Source organism: Hermetia illucens, chromosome 3 (assembly GCF_905115235.1).
Source record: "Hermetia illucens chromosome 3, iHerIll2.2.curated.20191125, whole genome shotgun sequence".
Classification (NCBI taxonomy): domain Eukaryota; kingdom Metazoa; phylum Arthropoda; class Insecta; order Diptera; family Stratiomyidae; genus Hermetia; species Hermetia illucens.
The window spans coordinates 114,098,977-114,126,786 of record NC_051851.1 but is presented as its reverse complement, the minus strand read 5'-3'; the positions used below and the strand labels follow the sequence as shown (position 1 = coordinate 114,126,786).

Below are 27,810 nucleotides of genomic sequence, written 5' to 3'. Positions count from 1 at the left end.
TTGTTTCGGCCTGCCTTTTGGTTTCTCCTTGACTCCTACTTTTCCCGTGTGTCAACAACCTACCCTACATCTTCACCCGGCCGTGTTTGCTGTACGCTGACCACCTTAACTGATTTGTCTCTGTTTCGTCTCCGCTGGACTGTGCTTAAAATCCAACCTTGATAATTTGGTCTGTTGGTGCTCGGTTAATAAGCTGACGCTGAATATCTATAAATGCCACTGGATGTGCTATTCACTTAAACCCTCCCCACATCCTTTCCCTACTGTCGGGCAACAACTTTCACTACTGACCTCCTTTCAAGACCTAGATGTGATCTTCGATGGCAAACTTCACTTCAGTTCCGATTTCATTAACATCATCATTCGAGCTGCCAAAATGATTTTATCCTACGTTCCTCCTCAAACTTTACCTCAATTCAGCCCTCTGTAATACTTTTCAACTCCCTTGTCAGAAATATCGTTGAATATTGCTGTGTAGTCTGGCCCCCCTTTCGCAACTGTGATGGTCGCACTTATGAAGCAGTACAACATAAATTAACCTGGACCTTTTTTCTCAAAAAGGATCTTCCCCATGTGGACTATTCGTCACGGCTCCGCATTTTGAATCCCCCTTCCTTGGGGCGACACTGCATCTTTCCTGATATGTGTACCGTTTTCAAACACTGCAATTGCCTGATGGACTGCTCTGTCAACTCGGAGAGTATGCCAGCCCTACAAAGCCCTACAGTTTGGATCCTTTGGCTCTGTCTCCTTTTTCAGTTTCAAGCGTAAGTTAAGCCTTTTACTTACTCCTCCCTCTGAGGGCAATATGTAACTAGGAATTTACTTCCTGTGTATTGTCTTTAATTAAATAAATAAACAAATTAATAAATTAATAAACAAATAAATAATTTTAATAAGGTTTTGATGAAAATAAAACCTTAAAAAAAAAGATATTGACCATTTAACATCTTATATGTAGAGATTAATTTTCATCCAGTTAGTTTGCCATTGAAGTGAAATGGCAAAACTCAAACGATTTTGAATGAGGAGGTGATTCCCTAGGGTAAAGTGTCGAAATAATCATCTCTTATTTACTATAACCTAAAAAGTGAATTTATTACTTTCTATTTGTATTTCTCGAATTGATTCAATATAGGCCAACCAAAACTTCTTCACTCAGTTCAACAACTCTCATTCTATCGATTCTTGACCTAATTTCACATATCCGTGATAACAAGTCCATGACAATTATTTGACTCATATGACGCATGCATATTAACATGTATACCTGGATAGATGTGTAATACATGCATGTAGAACACACTAAAATTAGACGGGTCAAATTTATTCCAAATACAGTTTGTTTTTGCAATATCCATGGCTTTGCCAAGAACATCCACCAGATGAAAAAAAATTATTCTGAAAAATTCTCTGCCGACCCCAAGATAAAGCAGTTAAACGCGGGTGATATCGTTATGATCATTTGAAACTTCTTACGGTATTGTGGAAGTTACTAATTGGGGAAGCATGACTCGTTATTTAGTAGAAATGCTACAAGAAGTAATTCTAGTAAAAACAGTTGCCCAGCAGAGTGCTCACTCAAATTGCTGAGGTGTATCGACTACATCAGATTTCCAGTTTAGGAATACGAATAAATCGATTGATACAACGAAACTTTGTCTTACGTGCAATGTGAAAAGTATTGTGATAACAATTAGATAACCGCTCAACTCCATGTTAACAGTATAATGCAATGTGAATTTGTGTAGTTCGGAATTATAGACAACAAAAAATAACTATTCTAAACAGAAGAATGTCTAACGTTCGGCGAGGATATTGTGTGACATTTTGCTTCCTCATTGTATCGTCGTGTAGTACAACAGCAATGTATTTACGAAAGGATACAACAGACAAGAGTCAGATAGGCCATTACATCGACGAAAATGGAGTTAAAGTGGAAAAACAAATAGTAAACGTTACACTGGTGCGGTCAGGATATGAAGATCTGACTTATTCAGAGTGGAATGATGATAATTCAGATGAAAACCTGCTAGACGACGATGCCTACAATTACCAAAATTCAAATTCAACAACTGCACAGGCGGAGGAGAACCAAACTAGGTATGGCAAAATTTCTAAATCTATTGTAGAATATTTTATATACCCACAGCGGAAGAGTAATTATCAGGATGTAGCGCAGCAATGGGTGATTGGATCGGCTTACTAAAATAAATTCAAGGCTTTATCTGTTTCACTAGCAACCATCATATCCGCAGCCATTGTCCAATCTACAGAACTACACAAGCTCATCAGGGAATTCTTTTCACAAAAGCGAGAAGAGAAGTGGAAGGGAACTATTACTTCAAGGAACCCGCTCCGATCCGGCATCTTCACCGGTGGAGCTCTATTATCTTTGCAACAAAAACCCAAACGTAATACGCAAAACGGCTCCACCTGTCAGCGCTCCTCAGCATCTCTCTAACAATGTAGCGCGGTGGGAGCCACCCCCCATTTGAACAGTCTCACCATGTATTCGATTCAGCCACGCACTTAAGGTCCCTCCATCTGCCTCTTTTCTCGTTTTTTCAAGAGAGTTGCCACTCACGTACACTAAAGATGGCCGTTCTTCACGAGGAGCCACCTCTGCACCTGTGCTGGTATGTGGCTTCGCGTTCTTTAGCAAAAAGAACAACGGGAATCACTCCCGTGGGCACCCACACGGCCGGCTCAGAGGCAATGGGCATATGTCTGTGCTTGCCCATAGCATCACACCATATCTCTGCGCCATTAAAGCAAAACACAAAACGCTGCTCTCATTAGAAGATGCCGCCTGCTTGATGTAGGGCCCTCAACGTTTGCCATTAGTCGACTTAAGGCCGAAACTCCAGCTATAGTATTGTCCGCTGATTGAAAAGGGTTATCTTTGAGTTGAGCGTCAATTCAAGGTACTTGAATTGAAGGGGTTGACTGTTAATACACGCCACAACTACCACCTTGGCAGAGCTAGGCTTATATCACCCCATCGACTTCAGCAAGGAGTTGTCGATGGCTCCAAGGGCTCCCAGAAGTGTGTTCTGAAATGTACCGGTCATTAGCAGTTCGTTCTTCAGCAAGAAGCTTTCTCAAGGCTACTACCTAGGACATAGGTATAATTCCCGCTAGGAGATCAAAACTATTTGCTCGGGCATGTCGGCGACGCTGCTCCTCGTATCGTAAGCGCCCCTTAAGAATGAGTGACAACCATTAGGAAATTTAATTGTTAATCCATATGTATTACTAAGCCTCAGTAGACCTAAACGATAAACCAGATTACTTCCAAAGATAATTCGAGGATTCCGATACAAATCTGTCAGCTCGTGTATTGAAAAATGGAAAGGAAATGTTAACTTTACAATAGACACGTGGCAAAGCATTTTCGCTGGGATTAAGAACAATTCTCGCATGCAAGGTATTTTTTTTTTTGCTGAGTTGGCAACTTCAAATCAGCCTATTTGAATTTTTCCTATAATCATTCTACAAGGACCTTTTAACGCACGGCATCAGCATATGGAGTAAACAGGTGATCTACTATGTAGGATTATTTTTTATGAGCTTTTCCGTCCCATTCCGCAATAACATTGGGTAAATTTGTTCTGCATTCTGATAAAGATAATACGCCAAAAATAGCAAACCTGAAAATTTCTTTTTATTTTCTAAACTACTGGAACAAGTCAGTAAGATCCTTTACAAATTGGTAGATAAAAATAGATTTTGCAAACCTGATTCGGAATTCCCCAAACAATATTTTACTACAAAGTTTTATACTCTTTAAGATAAAATCTGAGCGGCTCATCAATTTTCTGTCATTATTTGTTGACCTACCAATTAAGGTTTGGGAAAAGTACAATCTGTTGTTGTTTTTCATGATTTCTAGACTTGTGACTAACATTAATTCCGACGCTTCCTGTAAAATCTCATGAATACTCACTGACAATTGAGAGGACTTCCCAAGTGTTAAGAAGTTTAAATGAGTTTCAATGATGGTATTGCTATTAGTCTTAAACGACGCCATTGCATCATTATCACCGGCTCGATAAAGTAAATATTAATAAAAAATTGATGGGCAGTTCCGATTTTAGAAAAGTTAGTATAAAACTTCATAGTAAAATATGAAAAAACTCTGAATTGGGAATGGAAAAGTCTGAATTTGAAATTGAAATTTGTGTAAAAATCTAAAATTAGTTTGTGAAGGTCTAAAATTAACAGATAAATTCTGAAATGGTTTGGAAAATTCCGAATTTTAGTTGTCAAACCTACAAAAATACACATTTTCTCCTGAAAATAATAAGGTATTTCTCAAAGGTTGACATTTGTTGGTTACACAGCAGATAGCACACGTAGAGGAAACGGAAAAGGCTAGTCGAACATATTATAACTTTATAAGCGACAGTACGATTTTCAACAAACTTGGTAGTATCATTCTCCATACTGGATGGATGAACTTAGTGGAGGTTCCAGCTTTTCCTATCTTATACCTTTTTCATACCTTGGCGAAAAATGGAATGATCGACTCATACAACACGGTATCGGATTGAATCTTGATAAAACAACCGACAACCGATCCCCATGAAACGGGCACAATCACTGTCAGCGACCGTGACCTGCCCAGAGCTGAGCAATTGAAATATCTCGGGTCAATACTATCAGCGAATGCAGAGCTGCGTTATGAAATTGCTTCACGCATTAACGCAACCAGGAGGATCGATCGATATGGGGTTGCACCGATCGTGGAAAAACTGCGATAGGGGCGTCTTCGATGGTTAGCCACGTCATTCACGCTAACAAGAATTCACTTGCCATGATTGGTCAAAGCATCGAAGCCGATGGTAAGCGACCAAAAGGCCGACCGAAACAACGGTAGCTTGATACGCTGGTGGGGATTGAAAAGCCTAGCGATTGCATCCAACTCACGCATTTGATAAAACCAAATGGCGAGCCGACCTCGCTAATGAAAGGGATAAAAGCTGAAGAAAAAAGACAAAATACCTTTTTCATGCCTTTTTAAAAAATATAGTAATATAAAAAAAGTTGGACGACGGTTTCATCCAGGGCAGTAATATACTTTAGAGGGCTTGACATGGTATAGGAACAGCTCAATGATTTTTTTCCAATTTGTCGATTATGACGACAACGGTCCGAGACTTTTCATGTACAAACCCACTTTCCTTTTGCATGCATGGGCCCCCTTAATCTTACTGTAGAACGAATGATGTTACTTAATGCAAATTTCGTGCCAATAGGTGCAACCATTTCTGAGCAAAGTGTGATCGATGGACAAACAGTAAACCGACTTTAATAAGCCAAAGTAATATTGTTTTTAGTTTAAGACTAGTGCTGAATTCAACCCGCACTACTTTTACCTACTTCATACATTCTTCTGAAAAGCTTCTGCATATTTTTAAGATTTTGTTGAAAACAACTATTGTCTAGCGGAATATTAATACAAAACAAGTCGGGAAACCGGAAGCTAGACGCTTCAGGTATGAAAGGTTTTGTGTATTTCTTTTATAAAGAGATTTGGGTGTGCATTTGTCCCATTAGCATGTAGCTCGTAAAATATGCATTATTTTGTGAAAATAGCCACTTTCAAGTGATATTGATATTCATAGTCTCGAATTTGCAGAGAAGCGACAGCTTTGACCTAGTATTACTTTGTTAGTAATAGTGCGATTTTCACCAAATTTGGCAGGATTATGCTCTATACTGTAGCCTATATTGCTGCAAAATTTTGTGATTCTAGGGTGAACTTAAGGGGGGTTTTCCTGTCAATTACTAAAAACTATAGTAATGTACTATTATTAACTTTATTTGAAGAGGTATCGGTATGGAGGGTATAGTGACAGCCCCCTGATTTTTTTCAGATTTTTCGGTTGGGTAGTTTCTGAAAATGGGTTCGTTAAAAAATGACCACTTTCAACCCCCCGCACCCCCCACCTTTTCAACAAAAGTCAAAACTAAGACTGGTTTCGAAAAGTACTAATCGAGACCTTTAATTTGATACCCCACATGACTATATTTGATGAAAAAAAAATTTACACCTTCCCTTTGCATGTATGGGGACCCCCCCTTAAATTCGTTTTAAAAGGATGTAACTCACTGTATGCGTGACCGTTCACAGTTCCCACCGTTCTACCAAATTCGGTGCCAATCGCTATAACCGTCTCCGAGAAAAATGCGTGTGACGGACAGACAGACAGACAGACAGACAGACGGACAGACAGACAGACAGTAAACCGATTTTAATAAGGTTTTGTTTTACAAACAAAACCTTAAAAACGCAAAAAAACCTTTCATATCTGAAGCGCCAAGCTTCCGGTTTCCGATTTGTTCTTTTAATGTATTTGTGAAAAATTTCACCCCAAATCTAACAATTGTTGTATTTATCTCATTCGGCGTTGCATATTGTTTTCCTTCGGGGTAAACACTGATTATTGGTGACCATCCTGGCCAATAGGAAAGTTTGATTCTTTTTCTTGAAAGATTTCACTTGCTGCGCCTACTATGGCCGAATTGCACTGCTGCAAAGTCAGCGGAGCATCTGTGAGGGTCATGAGACCGTCAGATATCGGCTATTCCAATAGCTGTCCATATTTATCAGTGCTCATTTTCCCACTGATTAACGCTAAATCCGACCAACCGGTGAACCCGATAGCATTCCACATCATTGAGAATCTTCTATCATGCTGTTATTTTGAAGTTATTTTCTACTTCCGAATGTCGTGCAAATGATATTTTTACCCACTTTGACCATTTAAATAAAATCTTGTCTCGTCTGAAAATATCACACACCTCACATTTTTGTCGAATAAATACTAAGTATGCAAACCGCTAAAGGATGTATCTTGCGAAGAGCCGTTAACGGTGGTTTTCGCTTTAGCTGAGTAGCGAGTTTTGAATTACGTTAATTAGAAAATTCGATGCTTCTCCCATGGTGAAATCTTAGTAAGGAGCTGGTAACTTTGCTCCCATATATCTCCGGATCCCCAATAAAATTCATAACGACCTTTCGATTCCTGCCAATAGTTCGTGCGATTACCGCAAAACCTTGTTTATGTTGCCATAATTCCAAATTATACCAATTTCCGAAGAATCTCATTTCACTGTTAATTCCGAAAGCTATTCTCTACATGCTATGACTATGTGGATCGTGATATAGACTCTTTCAAATGTGAATCTAAAGTGACCTTATGGGGGAAGCCAGCTTTTGAAAAAAATCATTATGTGCCGTCATTTCTGGGCACGTAAAAATTGTAGAGTTCGCCTTAAACTTTCAACCGTCAAGAAAAACCTAGTTACTTTCAGGCGTAATTGAGTATTTTCTATTTTCCGGGAATTTTATGGAACGTGTTCCTGGCATGCATCCTGTAGTTTTGCTACCTTTTTGCGAGCACTGTATGACACACTTCCTCTTCTCTGGCATACAACGCTCTCCAATACTGCCACATTAAAAGAGCGGCATAAACAAAATTGAACTGTCCCGCCCTGGCTACGGGAGCATATCGTAACAGATCCAAAATAGTAGGCGCCTCAAAACCAATCTGCTGGATTTTCGTCGATTTATTTGCCTCATCTGCAATACATTAATCTTTAAGCGTTTATCCCAAAAAACCGCGTCCTGTTAGTAATTTTTGCTTCCATTGTATGATCAAGTTCCCCCAATCTTTCTCATATTTAGCTCTCCCAACTGCTATCAAATGTGGTTTCGTCTTATAACTCACAATCAGAATAACTACATTCTCGATTTGGTATTGGCCAACATTCCTGGTGCTTTATTTGATTTCTTAACGATTCACCTTACCTTAAAACCAATACCCAGCATCCGTCTCTTGAAGTTCATTTTCATATTAACCCATCAAGAGTACAACAACAATCAGCCACCTCATTGTGAAAGAGCAACATGAATTTCAACGCGGTCGTTCGACCGGGTTAATTTATTAGAATTCGCAAACTTCCTTCGGAAATTTCTGAATGCAAGAAAAAATGTCCATGCAATCTACACTGACTTGTCCAAAACTTTCGGCTCGATTGACCGCTTCTCACCAAACTCTCTTTCATCCAATATGCACTGATACCAGAAACAATTTCACAAAGCAGGTCACCTTTGGATGATAGCTTTGAGCCGAGATATTTACATCGCTTAGTGGTGGGCAGGTCAATAATAGTGCCCGTTTCATGGGGATCGGACGACAAATATTTTTTTTTATTCAGATTTAGTCGGAGACCGACTTTGAAAGTGATCACCTACGCTCGCTGTAGCGTTGGTGAAAATACTGCCATAGAACGTTCAAAGCTTTAGGGCAAATAAATCAAACATACAATATTATGCTAATAGCAATAAGTTTGAAATTCTTGCGCTGCAAGAAACCTACACTATTAACTATTCTCCCCTCTCTAAATTCATCTCTGGATTTAACCTTATTGCTAAACTTAGGGAGGACAGCTGTCAAGAACCCTTCCTAATTTCTCGACAGGACCCCGGTCCGTCCTGCCGCGTCGATCGAGATGAACGCCCTAGCATTTCTACGAGGCTGCCTCGAGATCTGTCACCAAGAGAGATCAGATAGACTCTAGCATAGTGGAGTAACTCCAAGTATACTTTATTAATTTCTTTCCCTGGTCTTAGTATTTTACTTCTATTTTACTGGAGATAGCCCTCCCCTCTTATCTGGGCTTGGGACCACCATGCTATATAAAAAACATGGCGAAGTTAGCTTACTCCTGATAGCTGGGCATCTTGAAATCGTTACTAATTACACCTACTAATAATAATAATAATCGTTGGCGCAACAATCCACATTGGATCAGGACGTTGAAGTGTGTTAGAGCACTTCATTCAAGACCGTTACGGTACACTACAGTGCACTCGCCCGAGATTATTACCCTGATTTGACTCAGGTACTCATTCACAGCTGAGTCGACTGGTATCCAACATACAGGTTTTAACGATTTAACGCGTTAGTATATTACGAAGATATGTGTATTTAGCTAAGCGCAGTGCGTCATAGTTCTGCACCCTGCAACTCTAGGGCCACCCACTTGTCGGCCATCTTGGGATAGTGGGTTAGATTATATGGCATAACCTGCAATCGAGTTGTGGTCCTTTCCCAATGTGTAACCTAGCCATTGCCATTTCTGCTTTCTGATCTGCATGCATCCTGCCCATACATCTGTCAGTGACAGTTTGGTCGTGTTTTCCAAAATATCCTTCCTAAACCTTTACGGTTAATGCTAGGCAGAACATAGTTTCACGTTGTCTGCTTAGTTATAGTTGGGATCAATTGCTACACAATGTCAGTTTAGTTCTAAGTCTGTTTATTTTCTCGGTTTAAATAAAACGATACACCGAATTTAGCTAGTTACTAAGTATAATTGAATTTTATTTAGTTACACAGGTGAAGGTTGAAAGTTATTTTAATTAATCGGCCGCGTGAGAAAACGCCTATACTTCTTGGTGGTTGAGACAGAAGAGACCGGCTTATTTCCATGCGGTCTTTTCCTGTCCCAACCAACGGCACTTTCCCACCGCTAGTCCTCCACTCCCGTGGCGAGTTCTAAAAAGTGGAGAGTTCCGCGCCATCTATTTGTTCGCATTCGCTGCGAATCCTGCCGCACCACAGCAGAATGCATTAATGCAAATAAGAAGAATGCGACACCCACTCGGGCCGAGAACCTTCTTTTAGTAGGTGTTTATCTACGATTCCGGTGCGAATGTCATCATTCGTTGAAATGTTTGAGAAAAAGTTTCAGAGTTCATTAATTCCCTCCAAGCCTTCCAGCCAAAACAACATAAATAACATCACCGGTAACAAGAGGCGCCTGTGACTCCAAATTCCTCTGAGATTTTACCTTGAGGCATTTTCTCCGGAGTACGTATATTGAATACGGTTTAATGCCCAAATAGATATATTTGAATTAGGCAGTAGTATTAGCATATACATATAAATGCATACAGACATGAATGTCTGGCTCGAGTAATTGATATTAATGATTCGAAAACTAAAACAAGTAGTTTCCTTCGCCCCCGATTCATATGAGTTCACTTCTTGTGGTATTGATGAATTGATATGTTATGATGACATAAAATACAAAAATTTCACCTTCTATAACTTTGTTAATAATAGTTGGATTACCTTCAAACTTCCCAAAGTCATACTTTATTTTATTTTATACCACTACCACCGCACTTCTAGCATGAATTTAAGGGGGGTTTCCGGTTAAATTTTTAAAATATGCTAATATACTATTATTGACTTTACTTGTGCGGATATCTGAACGGGATGTACTTTGACGCCCAGGAAGATACACCAATGCAATTTTTTCAGATTGGATAGGTTCTGAGAATGAGACCTGTTGCACTTTTTGAGGGTCATATTTTAAGCCCACATTCCCCTACGTTTCACCTGGTATCAAAAATATCATCACTTTCGAAAAGAACTAGAACTGAGCGCTTTCATTTGATACCGCGCTTCCAAATTCTGTGAAAAAATATTTTGGTATTATCAACAAACAAGTCGGGAAACCGGAAACTAGACGCTTCAGGTATGTTTTGTGTATTTATTTTATAAAGAGATTTGAGTGTGCATTTGTCCCATTAGCACGTAGCACGTAATATATGAATATATTATGTGAAAAAAATCCACCCTCAAGTGATATTCACATTCAAAGTTCCCAATTTACTCAGAAGCGACAGTTTTGACCTATTATAACTTTATTAGTAACAGTGCGATTTTCACCAAAGTTTGTAGAGTCATGCACCATGCTGTAGCCTACATTGGTATTCGTTATTCTAGGATGAACTCAAGCTGGGTTGTCCCCCCAATTACTAAAAATTACAGTAATGTACTATTATTAACTTTATTTGAGCAGATATCGATATGGAAGGCATTTCGGAGCCTAGGCACTATTTAGTGACAAATTCGCGATTTTTTTTAGATTTTTCGGTTGTATAGTTTCTGAGAATGAGTCCGTTAAAGAAGTGATTACTTTCAACCCCTCGCACTCCCCACCTTTCCAACAAATGCCAAAAAGTTCTAACAGAGACCTTTCATTTGATTACCACCTGACTATATTTGTTGAAAAAAACTTTACAGCCCCTTTTGCGTGCATGGGGAACCCCCCTAAATTCGACGTAAAAGGATGAAATTCACAGTTCTCACCTTTCTACCAAATTTGGTGTCAATCGCTATAACCGTCTCCGAGAAAAATACGTGTGACGGATAGACAGACAGACAGTCAGTAAACCGATTTAAATAAGGTTTTGTTTAACACCAAACCTTAAAAATAGGAGGAATTAATACAGTCAATAGGGTAATATGATAGAATGCGTTTAGAATATCCTCATCACTGAAAATTAACTGAAACAACTCGGAATACCGGAAGCTGGGCGCTTCGGGTATCAAAGTTTTGCGTTCATCGTTTGTGAGGTACCTTCTATGTACGGTTTTCCATTCGCATCGCATATAACTAACAAGTCGGAATACCGGAAGCTCACGCTTCGGGTATAAAGGTTTTGTGTTTATCTTATCTAAGAAATTTCAACGTATATTTTTCTATCCGTATACAGCTACAAAACTACGAGACATACGTAAATATTACAGCCGTAGATGGTACGCTTAGCCTAAACAAACAAACTGTCTATTTCCGAATACTGTACACATATATGCACGTATATCAATTGATCGTACCCATATTTCCGATTTACTTCTTCTATCTGAATTAGGCACTACCCGCAAAGTCCATTAGCACGCATATACTGTAGCTACATACACACATGTCTCGTTGGAATAATTGATATTCATATACAAATGATTAAAAAACTAAAACAAAATAATTCTTTTCCACCCAATTCATACGAACTTACTTCGTTGTGGTATTGATGAATTGATATGTGATGATGACGTCATGCAGGTTGTAGAGTGCACGAAATTCACAAAAAATTGTAAAGTTTTACCCCCTATAACTTTGTTAATAATAGTTTGATTTTCTTCAAACTTGATTAAATTGTGCATTATATTCTTCATTATACGCATGCCAAATTTTATACTTCTGGGATGCACATAAGGGGGGTGCCGGGTAAATTTCTAAAATGTGGAAATATACTATTATTAACTTTATTTGGGCAGATATCGGAACCGGATATATTTTGAGGCCTAGATTTCGTAGAGTTGCACTACTGTGATTTTTTTCAGATTTTTCGGTTGGATAGGTTCTGAGAACGAGACCTGTTACACTTTTTGATGGTCATATTTGGAGCCCTGACTCCCCTATATTTCACGCAATATCATATATTGAACCAGTTTCGGAAAGTACTAATTGACACCTTTCATTTGATACCCCACATGGCTACATTCTGTGAAAAAAAATTTTGCAGCCTCCTTTCACATGTATGGGGAGCCCCCCCTTAAACTTAACCCAAAATGGCGCCAGTTGCTGCATGTAAAGGGAACGGCAGATCACATACTCCTACCGATTTTCGTGACAATCGGTCCAGCCATTTCCGAATAAATCGGCTGTGACAGACAGACAGACAGACAGACAGACAGACAGACAGACGGACAGACAGACATCGAATCGATTCTAATAAGGTTTTGTTTCACACAAAACCTTAAAAATGCAAAATATTTCTTCATTATGTGTCGTGTCAGATCCGCGGAATCGAATGTTTTTGTTGTCTAGATATAATGTAGAATATATGGGCGAAGTGATTTTTTGATATTCGAAGTCATTCGGAAATTATAGTGTCAAACACGTGATAAGCCACATGCCAGATTTATTTCGATTGCCGTATTTATCGTATTTATCGGTCCGAATGACGTTCGAATGACTTCGCTGAACGGGCAAGAATTGAAGCCAAGGCCGTACATGTGTCTCTTCAAGAAACCTAAGGTTTATGGACTAGGTATAGCAAATTAATGGTCAGTTAAGGTTTTATGGCTAAAAATCGCATTCTACTTTTTAAATGCATTTTTCTCGAAACCACATGTTGAAAATCGGCTGCCACCATAGCCCAAAATCTATCCTACCAAATTCTTTGAAATTTTCACGACTTATTCAAGGCATATTTCTACGGTCCGCAAACTAGGATAATTGCGATTAATTCAGTAGTTTTTGTTTTACTCATTGAAAAAGCCTAAAAAAACGCCAAAATTCAAAGAAAAGTTTAACACGGTACCAAAAATTTAGTTTTTAATATTTTTTAATAATCCTAGTTTGCGGACTGAAGTTAAGTCTGTACGTTAAAATGCCGTTTACTTTTTTCTCTAAGATGATCACAGCGCCCTCTAGCGTGGCAGCAGAAAAACAGTTTTTTTTGGTGATGGGTGTAGAAATTGGTCTGTATTTCAATAACGAACTTTGTGATTGGGCTAGAAAAATTACTATGCACACTCAAGATATTAGTAAATCTACGGTGAAAAGTTCGAATTTGCATCTTTCTCCAGTTCTTCACAAAAAATTTCTAAAAAAAGCCAAAAAAAACGGCCTTCACACGGGATGACCCCCCTAATATAAGTATACATACAGATATACATATGCACATATCAAAAGCGTAAATATTGCGTTGGTCTTAAATAAACAAAGGTTATCCATTCAAATTGACCCAAGTCATCGTCACGCATTTCCGCTTTACTACCTAAACAAAAGAATTCATATACGTACAGTGCAGGAAAACGTGGTCAAAGTTTTCAAAGATGGTTTTCGTCTAAGAACAAAAATATTTTTAATCTTTATTTTATATGTTTATACGTTCTTTCGTCGCATATTTTATATAGAATAAGATATGTAATTTGACTTTTTGATAAAGTTGTCACAACTTGCATTCTTGCCGCTTTCGTCAGTATTTTAGGAGGAAAAAACGTGCTCAAAATATATACGAATTTTTTTACAAAAACACAACTTGAATAAAAATGAAACAAGTCGCTTGAGGTAAAAGGTTTTTTTTTCCTTCTTATGTGAGCAACTCTCTATGCACGTTTTCGCACATAGCTAAGAATATAAAATATTCCTTCATATTTTGCCAAACGACAAGATACACATATATCTGCAATACATATGAATGTGTTCATCTTAAATAAGCAAACATTCCATCTAATTGATTTAACGCATATAGGCGCGTTTCCAAATTACTTACGAAAGCATATGTCCAACATGTCAACATGTCCCATTTATTGAACACTTCCCACAAACTCCATTGGACGTACATATCCATACACAGGCCTGTCGCCAGTAATTGATACTAACATTCAAATAACTAAAAACAAATAATAAAAACAACGAAAATGACCCCATGGACCCCACCCTCCATATAAGTTCACAGACGATGTCGTCATACTCGTTTTAGAATGGAATAAATTTACGTGGAATGCAGAAATTTAACTTTCAATAACTTTGTCAATAATAGTTAGATTGCGTTCAAACTTTCAGGAATTATGTCCTATATTATCGCCTACACTGAGGGGTTTTCCGATAAATTTATAAAATATGGCAATATACTATTATTAACTTTATTTGTGTAGATGTTGGAACGAGATGTATTTTGAGGCCTAGATTTTGTATAGAGAGACAGACAGACAAACATCGAATCCATTTTAATAAGGTTTACACAAAACCTTGAAATGAACAAGTATGCGAATTAGAAACTTAATAATTTGTCGCATATCATTTTGCACGACAGCCCTGAAGTCTGCAGTCAACAAGCCAAAAAATCGGATTCATTGTAAATCTCACACACTCTTGTTTTATTCATTTGTAAAAATGAGTTTCCTGACCTTTTTGTTAATGATGTCCCACCGATGTTCGATCGGATTCAAATGAGGGGTTGTGCAGGCCATAGACGGTTTATATGATTGCCGTCCAGCCAACTCTTCGGCATTCGAGTTGAAAGTGTTAAATTATTGACGTGTATAAAAACCCAATCGTTGCCCAATTGTCGCGAGAATAAGGTAGGATAGATTCCGATAATAAATTACAGTATTTGGCTGGAGCCATCAAAACCTCAACCTTAGACATTGGGCCAATTACACCACGAGAAAAACAAGAAAGTACCATCATAGGTCTACCTCCATGTTTGACTACGAACGCTTGGTTTTTGATGTCTTAACGTTTTCCACAAGGTAATCGAACATGACGAATCCTTTCTTTTGAAAGAGGATAGATTTTGATTAGCCGAATCACAAGATATGGCGGTCCAGCTTTTGGCACTCCTTTCCGCGCTCGTTAACTTTCGTAACAGTTGTTTTCAATGTTAATGGCTTTCGAATTGCTGAAGGCGCCATGTTAAACTTATTCCTTCACACAATAGGGACAAGTAGACGGTCCTGCACCTCAGTTGATTTTCTCGGATGTCTGTTAGCCTTCTTTCTTCCAACAGGGTTCGTGTTACGGAATCGGACTGCGAGATGCTGAATTCCTTAGCAACTACTTTCTTACTTACTTACTTACTTGTCACTAGGACCTTTTTACATCATTTTAACCATAAAGAGCTTTACCTTCTAGGACAAGTATTTTCTAACTACAAAATGAATAAGCAATAAATTAAGAAAATTACTTTAAGCAAACAAAATACAAAATGATAACGCCATACACGTCTGAAAGTGCAATAAATTTACGTTTACCTTGTTAATATTAGCTGGATTTTATTGAAAGAAAGTTATGCCTTATATTACTATCCTTCACACCAATGCCAAATCTTGTACTTTTGGGATGTACTTAAGGAAGATTTTTGGGTATTTCCGAACTGTAGTAATATGCCATTAATAACTTTATTTGAGCAGATGTAGGATTGGGATGTATTTTGAGGCCTAGATTTCACATAGATGCACCATTGTGAATTTTTCCAGATTTTTCGGTTGAATACAATCTGAGAACGACATCTGTTTTACTTTTTGGGTCTCAAAATACTGGCCTATGTTTTACCCAGTATTAGAAAAAAAGATCGATTTCGAAAAGTACTAATCTTTAATTCACTTTAATTGTGGCTATATTCTGTGAAAAAGAATTCTGCAATCGCCTTTCGCATATATGGGGGACCCCCTCAGACCCAACACAAAATGTCGCCGCCCGATATATGTAAAGGGATTCGCAGACCACACATCCTCACCAAATTTCGTGACAATTAATTCAGCCTTTTCCGAATAAATCAGGCGCAACAGACAGACACTGAATTGATGCTAAAAAGGTTTGAGTTTCACACAAAACCTTAAAAAGCTAAATAACAAATATAAAGTCAGCCTTAAGTGGCCTTGGGCACCCAATTTCAGTAATTAAACGGGGATTGGCTTCTTTTTTAGCCACTCCTAGAGTTCAGCGGATTGAAGTTCCTTAACCGCCATTATTTTTTCAGACTTTCAATTAGATAGTTTCTAGGAATGAGCCCCACACTTTAAGTCTACACTTTCGGTTGATTTATTGGTCCAGGACAAAAATTTCACCCCGCTTTCGCTCAAAATCGTTTAGGGCATGCATGAAATATCGCGGTTTCAACACCAAATACCCGATGATTGATTCTGAATAAAATGCATGTAACAAACACTAAACCGATTTGATTTAATAAGGTTTAGTTTTACACAAGTTTCCTTTACTAAGAGGTGTTTTACATATTTCACAGTATGAGGTCTTCTGCGAGGAAAGATATTGCACTGAATGAAATGGACAAATGGGTCACGAAACACTGCATAACTGATTATTCAATAAAGCGCCTTTTTCCCCAAAAAAAGAAAACATGTATGGATTTAGATTTTATTTAGTTAAATAATAAGAGTTTCATCTCATAAAAACTGAGTGAAACACATCTGAATATTTATTTTCCTTTTTAATTTCAGTGATTACAGTTATGAAAACCATGATTCAAATTCAATGACAAATCCATTCAACTCACCGACTAACATCCTTGATGTAATCGCCGCCCTTCACTCTGCATGGAGTGTAGTGGAACAGCATCGAAAGAAGTTAGCTGAGAACTTGGAAAGAAATCAAAATCAGACAGTGGAAGACGATAGGTCTAGAAGAAATCTAAATTTAACGAGTATCGATGAAATTGGCAGTACGCCCGAACCAGTAGAACCCTTAACTCCTGCACCGACAACCCTGGAAACAAGTGTGTCCGAGGCCCGTTATATAAAAGGTGATCCATTGAAGGGATACTATGATTTCGTCATTACCGAAGGATCCTACAAATTCTGGGCTGCTTTTCAGGTAATACTTTCTCTTCTAATATAATAATAATAATTATTATTGGCGCAACATTCCAATTGGATCAGGGCCTTGACGTGTGTTAGAGCACTTCATGCAAGGCCGCAACGATACACTACGGGAATACAGTACCCTATACCCTATAGGAGGCAGTGTGATCAGCATTGCGCTCGCCCGAGATTATTACCCTGATTTGACTCAGGTCCTCATTCACAGTTGCTGCTTTTTAGCATTGTTTTAGATGTAACGCTGTGCTCCCTTACTTTTTGCTTTAGGGTACCCTAAAGATGATCGATGAGACTCACTTCTGGGGACTGAATTGGCCAATCTAACAAGACAATGCTTTTCTCTCTAGACCAACCCATTGCGGTAGCTGATTTGTAATATGGTGAGTTAACTTGTCAGAATTTACCACTATTTAAGTTGGTGTTACCGAAAATGTGCGTCAATGAAGGCATCAAGTCAGTTTCTAACACATCTATATATTTTTCTTTGTTTATCTGACTTTTACCGTTTCCCCGATGCCACTAACGCCCATACATTTTAACAGCATAAAACTGTTTCCTCTGTACATAACAGTGGCCGTCTCACAATCCAGATAAATTACCAACACGACGTCCCACAACGTTTTTTATACTGGGGAAAAAATAAAAATCATGTTTTCCTCAATTTGATCATCATTTTCATAATTGCAGTTAAAACATTTATGAGGGCGACCTAATATTATGTAAACGCTCGTATCCAAACTTACTCCAAAGTTCAATTCGTCGAACCGTATAACATTCCTCGAATTTCCCGCTGTGCAATGCTGACCTCAAACCCACTTCAAGGAATTCTTTTTCGCTCTGCTTGTAAAGCTACACTTTCTTTCCGGTTCCATAATCGTTATAATCCACTTTGGCAGCTTTTTTTGCTGTACGAGCACTAATAACCTTTCTACTTTTTTCTGCAGATCCCTAACAAGCTCTGACAATTTTTTTAAGGTGATTAACAGGCTCGCGAATATGGTAAGTTTCCTGTTCTGGCATGTCGCGTTTTCTACCCGATTTTCATCGATTAGCGTGACAAAGTTTTAATAGAAAGCTGAACTGCTCACCACCAACACTTCACTAACTTTCATATTTCAACGTGAACTTCATTTTTCCTTAAAAGAAAATGTATTTTTAACGGTTTTCCTATTAAAAGCTCATCCTTTTTATCATTTTTGAAAATACAACAATCCGACTTAACCAAAAAATAGCAAAACGCCACGTGCTTGAACTAACAATAACAAATAGAAACTGATACACATCATCAATTGAATTGAATGAATTTTACCTCGCAGATGTTGTACCAATCATCATTAAAGGTTTCATGTTGTCTTATTTCACATGTAATGGTATCGGCCTAGGTTGTATCCAAAGCGTTTATAAAAGTCATTTGTACTTTTCAACGTTTCAACATTTCCTGAGGGTGCTTAATACTTGTGTCCAAGGCTGTATGTTAATTCACGGCAGTGGCCTCAGTTGTTGTTTGACTTTCACTGAACAGATACCGCTAACTTTTATCAATACTTGCCTCACTAAATTGCTTTTAAAATATCAAGCACTTCTGGTTTATTCGCATTTAATGGTATCTTGAAATAGTTCTATAAATTCAGTTACCAGATATAGTTCTAGAAAACATGAATAAGCGATACTGATGGACTAAGTCGACGGTAATATTAACACTGTTTTTAGACTTACCATCTTTGCCATTGCAATTTGGTCTTATAGATCATGCACAGCTTATCGACATCCTTATTTATAAAACAAAACATTGTTGAAATCAACCGATTTCAATTTGTTTGTCTATTCGTCCAAGCTAACTGTCAAACGGAAAAAATCAAAATAATGCCCTCATATGAAATCTAGGCAACCGAATATATCCCTTGCAAAAAGCTATTCAAACAAAGTTAACAATAATATGGTATGTTATATTTACTTTTTCTGGATCTAATAGACAACTTTTTACAGCAATACAAGTCATAATATGAACCACAATTTCTAGTGTCCGCTAGTATCCCGACCTATGAATATCCTCCAACTTTTCCTTTACCTTCTCCGTAACCGCCACCCCTAACTCTCATTATAATTACATATGACACCATATAAAGGCTCCTAGCATTCGTTAAGTTTCAAGGTGTTGAAACTCTCAAAAACAGCCTATTGTGGCTCCAAATTTCAGCTTTAGTTTGTCAGATTGGGATGACATCAGTTACTCAACTGTTTCCCTATAATATACTCCCTTGCTTTCTTTCCACCATACCGTAACTGGTTGTCATTTCGTGTTTGCCTCGACACTTTTTGGTCTGGCAGGTGGCCGATTTCCAGTAGACTCTGTCCCAGAAGTTCTCTCCCATCCGAGTTTCTTCTTTTTAAGGTTTTATGTAAAACAAAACCGTATTAAAATCGTCTGTCTCTTTGTCTGTCTGTCCGTCGCACACATTTTTCTCGGAAACAGTTATAACGATTGACTCCAAATTTGATGAAAAGGTAAGAACTGTGAACGCTCACGCATACAGTGAGCATACATAATTTTCCGTCGAATTTACGGAGCGGACCCCATACAAGCAGAAAGTTGGTGTACATTTTTTTCACCAAATATTGTCATGTGGGATGTCAAATGAAAGGTCTAGGTTAGTACTTTTCACGGCTGGTGTTGGTTTTGACATTTGGCGGAAAAGTCGGGAGTGGGCAGGATCGATAGTCATCACTCCTTTACGGATCTATTCTCAAAAAATACCAAACCGCAAAATCTGAAAAAAATGAAGAAGCTATCACTATATAATGCCTAAGCTCGGAAATACCCATCATACCGATATCTCACAAAACCTTTAATACCTACAGCGTCCAGCTTCCTGGGGAAACCGGATCTTATTAAAAACTATTCTTACCATCGTGCTCGATATCAGTTACCTTGAGAATCTACTGAAGGTATAGAAAATATTAGTAAAACCATGCTTCAGAAGTTTACTGAAATATATGGTATCAAATTACACGGTGATATTCAGATAAGAAATGTAATTAAGTTACATTGCAAATGAGTTAGCATGCTTGCAAATTTTAAATACCTTAAGTGTAATATGAGAGAAGTTACTCTCAAAACCGATCAAGCTTCATTTATTCGCGGAGGTGAATTTTTCGACATAGGTTCTTGGGGAATAAGTTTATTTTTAATTTCTTTTTTTAAACATAAACTAAATTATACTGTATTTATTTTTCATCATCATCATCATCAACGACGCAACAACCGGTATCCGGTCTAGGTCTGCCTTAATAAGCAACGCCAGGCATCCCGGTTTTGCGCCAAGGTCCACCAATTCGATATCCCTAAAAGCTGTCTGCAGTCCTGACCTACGCCATCACTCCATCTTAGGCGGGATCTGCCTCGTCTTCTTTTTCAACCATAGATATTGCCCATATAGACTTTCCGGGTGGGATCATCCTCATCCATACGGATTAAGTGACCCGCCCACCGTAACCTATTGAGCCGGATTTTATCCACAACCGGAGGGTCATGGCATCGCTCATAGATTTCGTCGTTATGTAAGCTTCGGAATCGTCCATCCTCATGTAGGAGGCCAAAAATTCTTCGAATTGATATGTTATGATGACATAAAATACAAAATTTTCACCTTCTATAACTTCGTTAATAATAGTTGTTTTCCTAGCATCTGATAGCAAAAATGTTCTCGAGCAACTTGTCCAAAAATGGAATGATCGCCTCATGAAACACGGTCTCAGATTGAATTTAAACAAAACTGAATTTTTGACGACCGATCCCCATGATATAGGCACAATCACTGTCAGCGGCAGTGATCTGCCCAGAACTGGGCGATTTAAATACCTCGGGTCAATGCTATCAGCCAATGGAGAATTGCGTTATGAAATTGCTTCACGCATTAACGCAAACTGGATGAAGTGGCGTTCCACAACTGGTGTTCGTTGCGATCGACGTATCAACGAACGTCTCAAATCGAAAGTATACCGCAATGTTGTCCGTCCTGTCGCTCTCTATGGTTCTGAGTGTTGGCCGACTATAAAAGACAATGAACGGCGTCTTGCGGTAATGTAGACGAAGATGTAACGTTTGACTAGTGGCGTCACAAGTTTTGATCACATCCAAAATGAAAATATCCGCGATCGTTATGGGGTTGCCCCGATCGTGGAAAAATTGCGAGAAAGCCGTCTTCGATGGTATGGTCACGCAATTCGTGCTAACGAGAATTCACTTGCCAAGATTGGTCTGAACATCGAAGTCGATGGTAAACGACGAAAAGGCAGGCCTAAACAACGGTGGCTTGATACGTTGGATGGGGATTTAAAAGCCTCGAGATTGCACCCAGATAAGGCATTCGATAGAGCCAAGTGGCGAAACCGATCATAACGAGCCGACCCCGCTTGTGAACGGGACAAAGGCCCAAAAAAAAGAAGAAAAGAAGATCTTTGTTGACTGCGATTATTACGGCATCCATTTCCCTCTTATAGGTATTGCGGAGGGCTGTGTTGTGAATGGCTTCAGTGTTAACTCTCACCTGATTGTCAGAGGGGATTCTAGGTGGTGTTGTTATTCGAGCTTGGAGCACCATGCCAACGAGATAGTGATCCGAGCCTATATTGTCACCCTATATATTCTGACATTCGTCAAGGCTGAGAGGTGGCGGCATCCGATCAGCACGTGGTCAATTTGAATGAAAGTGGTCTCGTCTAAAGAGGTCCGCGTTTGTTTGTGGACCGCTTTCCACGCAAACCAGGTACTTCCAACAACCATTCATATTTTGATGTAAGGTAGTCCCTACTTGTCTGTTAAAATCCCCAAATATGATTTTGATATCATATCTGGAACAGGCTTCGAGGATTCATTTATTTTTGCCAGCACCTAAAGAGAAAAAATTAAATAAAATCTTATTGAAGTAGCGTGATCAGTGGTGTGGCGAATAATGGTTAAAGTCACAAACCATTATTCGCCACTAATACTTTCTGTGTTCACTTTTAGTTCCAGTAAAGTCTCAATTCTTCGTGGCATGCTATCAATAAAATCCCTGGACACGTCTACGGAAACATCCATGGTATGCAGGACACACTTTTGCCCACACTTCTCGTCTCCCCAGTAACCGACTTCTTTAAGACTCTCTTCATTCTATAAACATCTTGCAGTTTGCTTTACTTTTCATAAAAAATCATCAGGATTGTATGGACCATTTAGATCAGTGTGAACTAGCTCTAAAATTACTTTAGTTTTTAAACGGTACATATGCCACTTTATTCTCAATGCAATTTACACACTTCATATCAATATTTTCAATTTTATTTGCAAATCTACTACTAATTTATCATTTACTAAATAATTTATTTAAATGATGAAAATTTATATGGCCTAATGTCCTATGCCACTTTCTTTATTAGTCAACTTTACTTTGTTTTCATATCCTTTATTAAATGTACTTTTGTTTAATGAGCTTTTCATAAAGTGCAAATTTTCTCTTTTATATGCAACTGCTAATAGTTTTTTACTTGATTGTAAATTTTTCCATTTTCGTCTTCTGCTACTGTAGTACGAGTTTTACTCATTTTCGACAGATTCAATAAATTCGGCTTGATTCCTTTTACATATACACTTTTTTCGAATTTTTTAGATATTCTAGTTAGATATTCTCTATTTTTTAGATATTCTGCTTTTGTAACTTTTAATTTTTCCATCCGGTAATTTGACAGTTATAGGTTCCTTTAAATTTACGTACTTATCAAAATCTGAATATTGTGATCTGCACAACTACTATTTAACAGTTAATGTATTTCGTTACATTCCTCGCTAAACTTGCACCCTCTTACCTGTTTAATCTGTGGATTAAATACTTATGTAACCCATGCTTCAGTATAATCTGTTTCTGCAGTCCTTACTGAGCTTTGTTCACAAACGCTCTGTCTTTTGGTTAAGCTGCATAGCAGCCTGAGCCTCGGCAGTAGGGTTGAGCCCTCCTGCTTCGACTGTTGCTTCTCTGCCCATAATGGGCGCGGCCTCGTTGAGCAGCTCTTCTGCTGTTTCACTGTTGACTTCGTTGACTCCAACAACCGCTTTGTTGATGGTCAGCTTTCCCACAAGAAAAACATTTCCCTTCAAAATTAGCTGCGAAGATACTCATATTAGATTTATAATAAAATTCCCTTCCAGATATGTTCCTTTCATTAATTTTTCATTTAATATAATACACTGTCCTGTTTTCCCGGTATGACGTCAATGAAGTACCCTAGGTAGTTATAGCTTGGCGGTAGCGCTCTTTTTCTCGATTTCTCCTACTTTTACTCGTTGACTGCTTTCTCGAACTCTGCGAAGAAGTTCTTCATAGTTCTTCACTTTAAATTACTCTAGTTTTCCTCTGCATATTATTATATTTGTGATGACGTGAATTGCGCCAAATACGTTTTGTCGAATTTCTGTAACATATCGTAAACTGTCATACCCTTTCCAATAAATTCTAATTGTTTGTCTGCTACCATTTTTTATAATTTCCAATTCATTTCAACAATTTGTAATGCCTTATAATAAATTTTGATATTAATTCTTTTATAATCAAAAAGTTAATTCTTTGATAATCAAAAAGCTAAAACAGTAATCATTTTCCCCGCGTTTAACCTCCAAATTCGGAACGTGTTACATATATACATACATATACTTGTTCCGCCTGGAAATTCTACTCCTCCGGCGTCACTATATTTTCACTATTAATTGGGAACACTTTTTACTTGACTCACTTCCTGAATTCCTTATTCTCGTTTCGGATTCACAATGCAGTGCCGGCGAATTATTTAATGTATGTAGTTTTAGGATATGCATACCTTCTTATTATTTGCCCATAGCTGTACCCTCTGCAGACAGAAAAAATACCGTTATGCTTTGCATTACATTGAAAAGCGGTGAATAGAAACTTAATGAAACAGGCGCGTGTCGTGGCTTTTTAGCATCATTATACATTTTCATTGCGAAAAAGTTAATCATTATTGTGAAGTGTTTGACATCATTAAGATCAATTATTATTAAATCAATAAATTTTAAGTTTTAAAAGCAGGAATATCTTATAGATGGTACTCAGCAACGTGATACCTTTATAATTGCTGCACTGTGTGGTATCTCCCTTTTAATGTATGAGACAGATAATGCCTCGTTGCCAATCGTCAGGCATTGATTCGCTGTCCCGTACCTTGAGCACAAGTTGATGAACCACTTGGTTTAGCTGGTCGCCTCCATATTTAACCAATTCGGCTGTAACTCCATCGGCTCCTGGCGACTTATGATTTTTAAGCCGATGAATTGTACGGACTGTTTCTCCTATACTTGGCGGTGGCAGTATTTGTCCGTCTTCTTCAGTTGGCGGGACCTCAAACTCGCCGATGTTCTGGTTGTTCAGTAGCTCATCAAATTACTCAACCCATCACTCCAATAAGTGTTGCTATATGGTAGTAGCAAGTCAACAGTGACTCCAACGTTACTCAAAAACTCCAGGCCTTCATCAACACTTGTCTACAATATGTGTGTCATTGGGGTACGCTGTTCTGATACAATTCTGAACGAGGAACTAGTTGGCGTACAGGCCAGTTGCCCGTAAAAAATTTGATCAAAAAGCAGAAGTGGCAGTAACTGTATTGCTTCCTACGTCACGCAGTAGAATCCACTACCTCAAGATAGCCAGCGGATGAGCGGCCCCAGGGACACATGGCGAAGAATAATAGGGGACCAGTTCGAAGGTCTCGGAAGGAGCTGAAGTGTATTTCAACCGCGAACGATGGCGTTTAGGCGTAGTTGACGTGCTCTGCCCATTAAGCGATAAATGACACCTATAAAGTTTGTAAAAAAGGCAATTCGATAATTCTTCTTCTTTTTCTTCAGCCTTTGTCCCGTTCACAAGCGGGGTCGGCTCGTCGTGATCGGCTTCGCCATTTGGCTCTATCGAATGCCTGATCTGGGTGCAATCTCGAGGCTTTCAAATCCCCATCCAGCGTATCAAGCCACCGTTGCTTAGGTCTGCCTTTTGGTCGTTTACCATCGACTTCGATGTTCAGACCAATCTTTGCAAGTGAATTCTCGTTTGCACGAATTGCGTGACCATACCATCGAAGACGCCTCTCTCGCAACTTTTCCACGATCGGTGCAACCCCATAACGATCGCGAATATCCTCATTTCGGATGTGATCTAAACGTGTGACGCCACTTGTCCAACGTAGCATCTTCGTCTCCATTACCGCAAGACGCCGTTCATTGTCTTTTATGGTCGGCCAACACTCAGAGCCATAGAGAGCGACTGGACGGACAACATTGCGGTAAATTTTAGATTTGAGACGTTCGTTGATACGTCGATCACAAAGGACACCAGTTGTGGAACGCCACTTCATCCAGGTTGCGTTAATGCGTGAAGCAATTTCATAACGCAGCTCTCCATTGGCTGATAGCGTTGACCCGAGGTATTTAAATCGCTCAGATCTGGGCAGATCACTGCCGCTGACAGTGATTGTGCCTGTTTCATGGGGATCGGTCGTCAAAAATTCAGTTTTGTTTAAATTCAATCTGAGACCGTGTTGCATGAGGCGATCATTCCATTTTTGAACAAGTTGCTCGAGATCATTTTTGCTATCAGATGCTAGGAAAACATCATCTGCATAAAGCAGTGTGTAGAGCGCTGGACGTTGGATATCCCGTGTGAAGGCAATTCGATAATTGCTAATAAATTATCCAATTTCAAAACGATACGTGTAATTTCCTGATTCCCGCGATCGAAATCCGTCAAAAAACTGAGACGATTCCTTGATCTTTGGGTGTACTACCAAAGACTTGTACTATTTATTCTTTACTGACTGCACCGTTGGCGATAAGATAGATTGCACCCTTCACAATAAGGAAAATCTGATGCTCATAGCGCATATATTATTTTCTAAAAGCAATTTGGTACAGTCAAGCAAACTAAATCTAATAATCTAAATAAATTAATTCTAACCATAAATTCTTTCTCATTGCAGTTGGCTACCGCCGTCTTGGTCATTTATTCAACTTTTGCAGCTATTTATTATTCAAAAGTGAATCCAATTGTTGGCGACTATGACTATGTTGACTACCTAGGCGGAGGGAGGTCGTTATCAGATACAAATATTGATTATCAAGACCCAACTGAAGACGCTAGTAATTCCAGCGACACCAAGAAGACCTCAATATCACAACCGCAAAGTTCTTCGTTGTGGACATCGTTGTTTCATGGAGACTGGATACCAAAACTCAAAAGCACTTCGAAAACAATTTTTGATGTGATCGATAAAATATCTCAATGAATATTCCGGCTTTTATTTATTTTTGGAAGATGACGAGAGCGGGAAGAAGGAGGTGATTCCGATCTACAAAGTACCGAGTTTTTCAGAGGCCCGAAATGGTCAGGTTTTACGCAGTAGGACATGATGCTAGCAAATGAAAATTGTATGAATAAATAGCGAAAAGGCGGGTCTGGTGGAAACAGTTGGGGGACTGACCATTTAGCCAATAGCTTTGCACAGCAGCATAACATGTCTTACCACTTTTATGAAGGCAATCCCTACAACGTCCACCTAATCAACTTTATTTCAACTAGCGAATCTTTGGGTTAAAAATGGAGAGATAGTCAAGCTGTTCAGCGAAGGTCGAAAGCGATGAACTAGCAAACTTTTGTAGAGATGTGTTTAAATTAAGTACCCGCACAGCAACAGAAGATCTAATTATTGGCAGAATAGTAAATTGCTTAAACTCGGCGACAGGTTAGACTACTTAAGAAGCAAACAAGTCGGGATACCACAAGCTGGACACTTCAGCTATTAACCTTTTTTGTTAATTGATACTGACACACAATTAACTAAAAAAAATCAAAAAAACGAGAACTAAAATGTCCCCATGCACCCCGCCTTATATGATGATGGCGTCATACGCGTCTTGGTAATCAAACTTCCCAGAAACATTTGTGAATGTTATCGTCTATAATGGCGCCAAATTTTGTACTACTATTATGAACTTAAGGGAGTTTCCTGTGAATTTCTCCAATATAGTAATATGCTATTATTTACTTTATTTGTGCAAATATCGGAATGGGATGTTTTTGTAGGCCTAGATTTCGTATAGATTCTCCATTGTGATTTTTTTCAAATATTTCGGTTCAAAATAGAATAATAAACCTAACGAATAAAAACCAGAACGCCAGCTAAAGCTGAAAAAAAAACCGCATGACCGTATATTGCTCAATCTTACAGAAAAAAAAAATATAAAAAAATAGAAGAAAAATTATAAATAATAATATATACGAATGAAAAGAAACCAAATGAAATCAACAAAAAATTTAAACAAAAATGGAAAAAAAAGAAATGAACTTTAAAGAAAAGGAAAATTAAAACCTACAACGGGATAACTTCGGCGTGTTGTGAAGATATGATGATGCTGATTCTGTTAGGGGCTAAAAGAAAACTTTTCAAACATTACAATGTAAATTACAAAAAATTTCCAATCTACTACTTAATTTCTCCTTTTTCAATAAAAAGAAACTCTTTTTGAGTTCACGGTTGCTTCTATGCTCCGCAC

At 38.4% G+C, this 27,810-nt stretch overlaps 1 protein-coding gene across 1 annotated transcript; it reads left to right on the top strand.

Moving 5' to 3' along the window:
• Positions 1-1,571: 1,571 nt before the first annotated feature.
• LOC119652112 lies at positions 1,572-26,543 on the top strand. Its single transcript, XM_038056052.1, has 3 exons — positions 1,572-2,103; positions 16,839-17,211; positions 26,238-26,543. Exons 1-3 carry the CDS (start codon positions 1,796-1,798, stop codon positions 26,541-26,543), a joined length of 987 nt encoding a protein of 328 aa, XP_037911980.1. The 5' UTR covers positions 1,572-1,795.
• The last annotated feature ends 1,267 nt before the right edge of the window (positions 26,544-27,810 follow it).

Coding starts and splice junctions, on each gene's coding strand:
- LOC119652112 (XM_038056052.1), top strand. CDS start 1,796: ATGTCTAACGTTCGGCGAGGATATTGTGTGACATTTTGCTTCCTCATT. Junction 2,104..16,838: donor GCGGAGGAGAACCAAACTAG/GTATGGCAAAAT, acceptor TTTTAATTTCAG/TGATTACAGTTATGAAAACC. Junction 17,212..26,237: donor AATTCTGGGCTGCTTTTCAG/GTAATACTTTCT, acceptor TTCTCATTGCAG/TTGGCTACCGCCGTCTTGGT.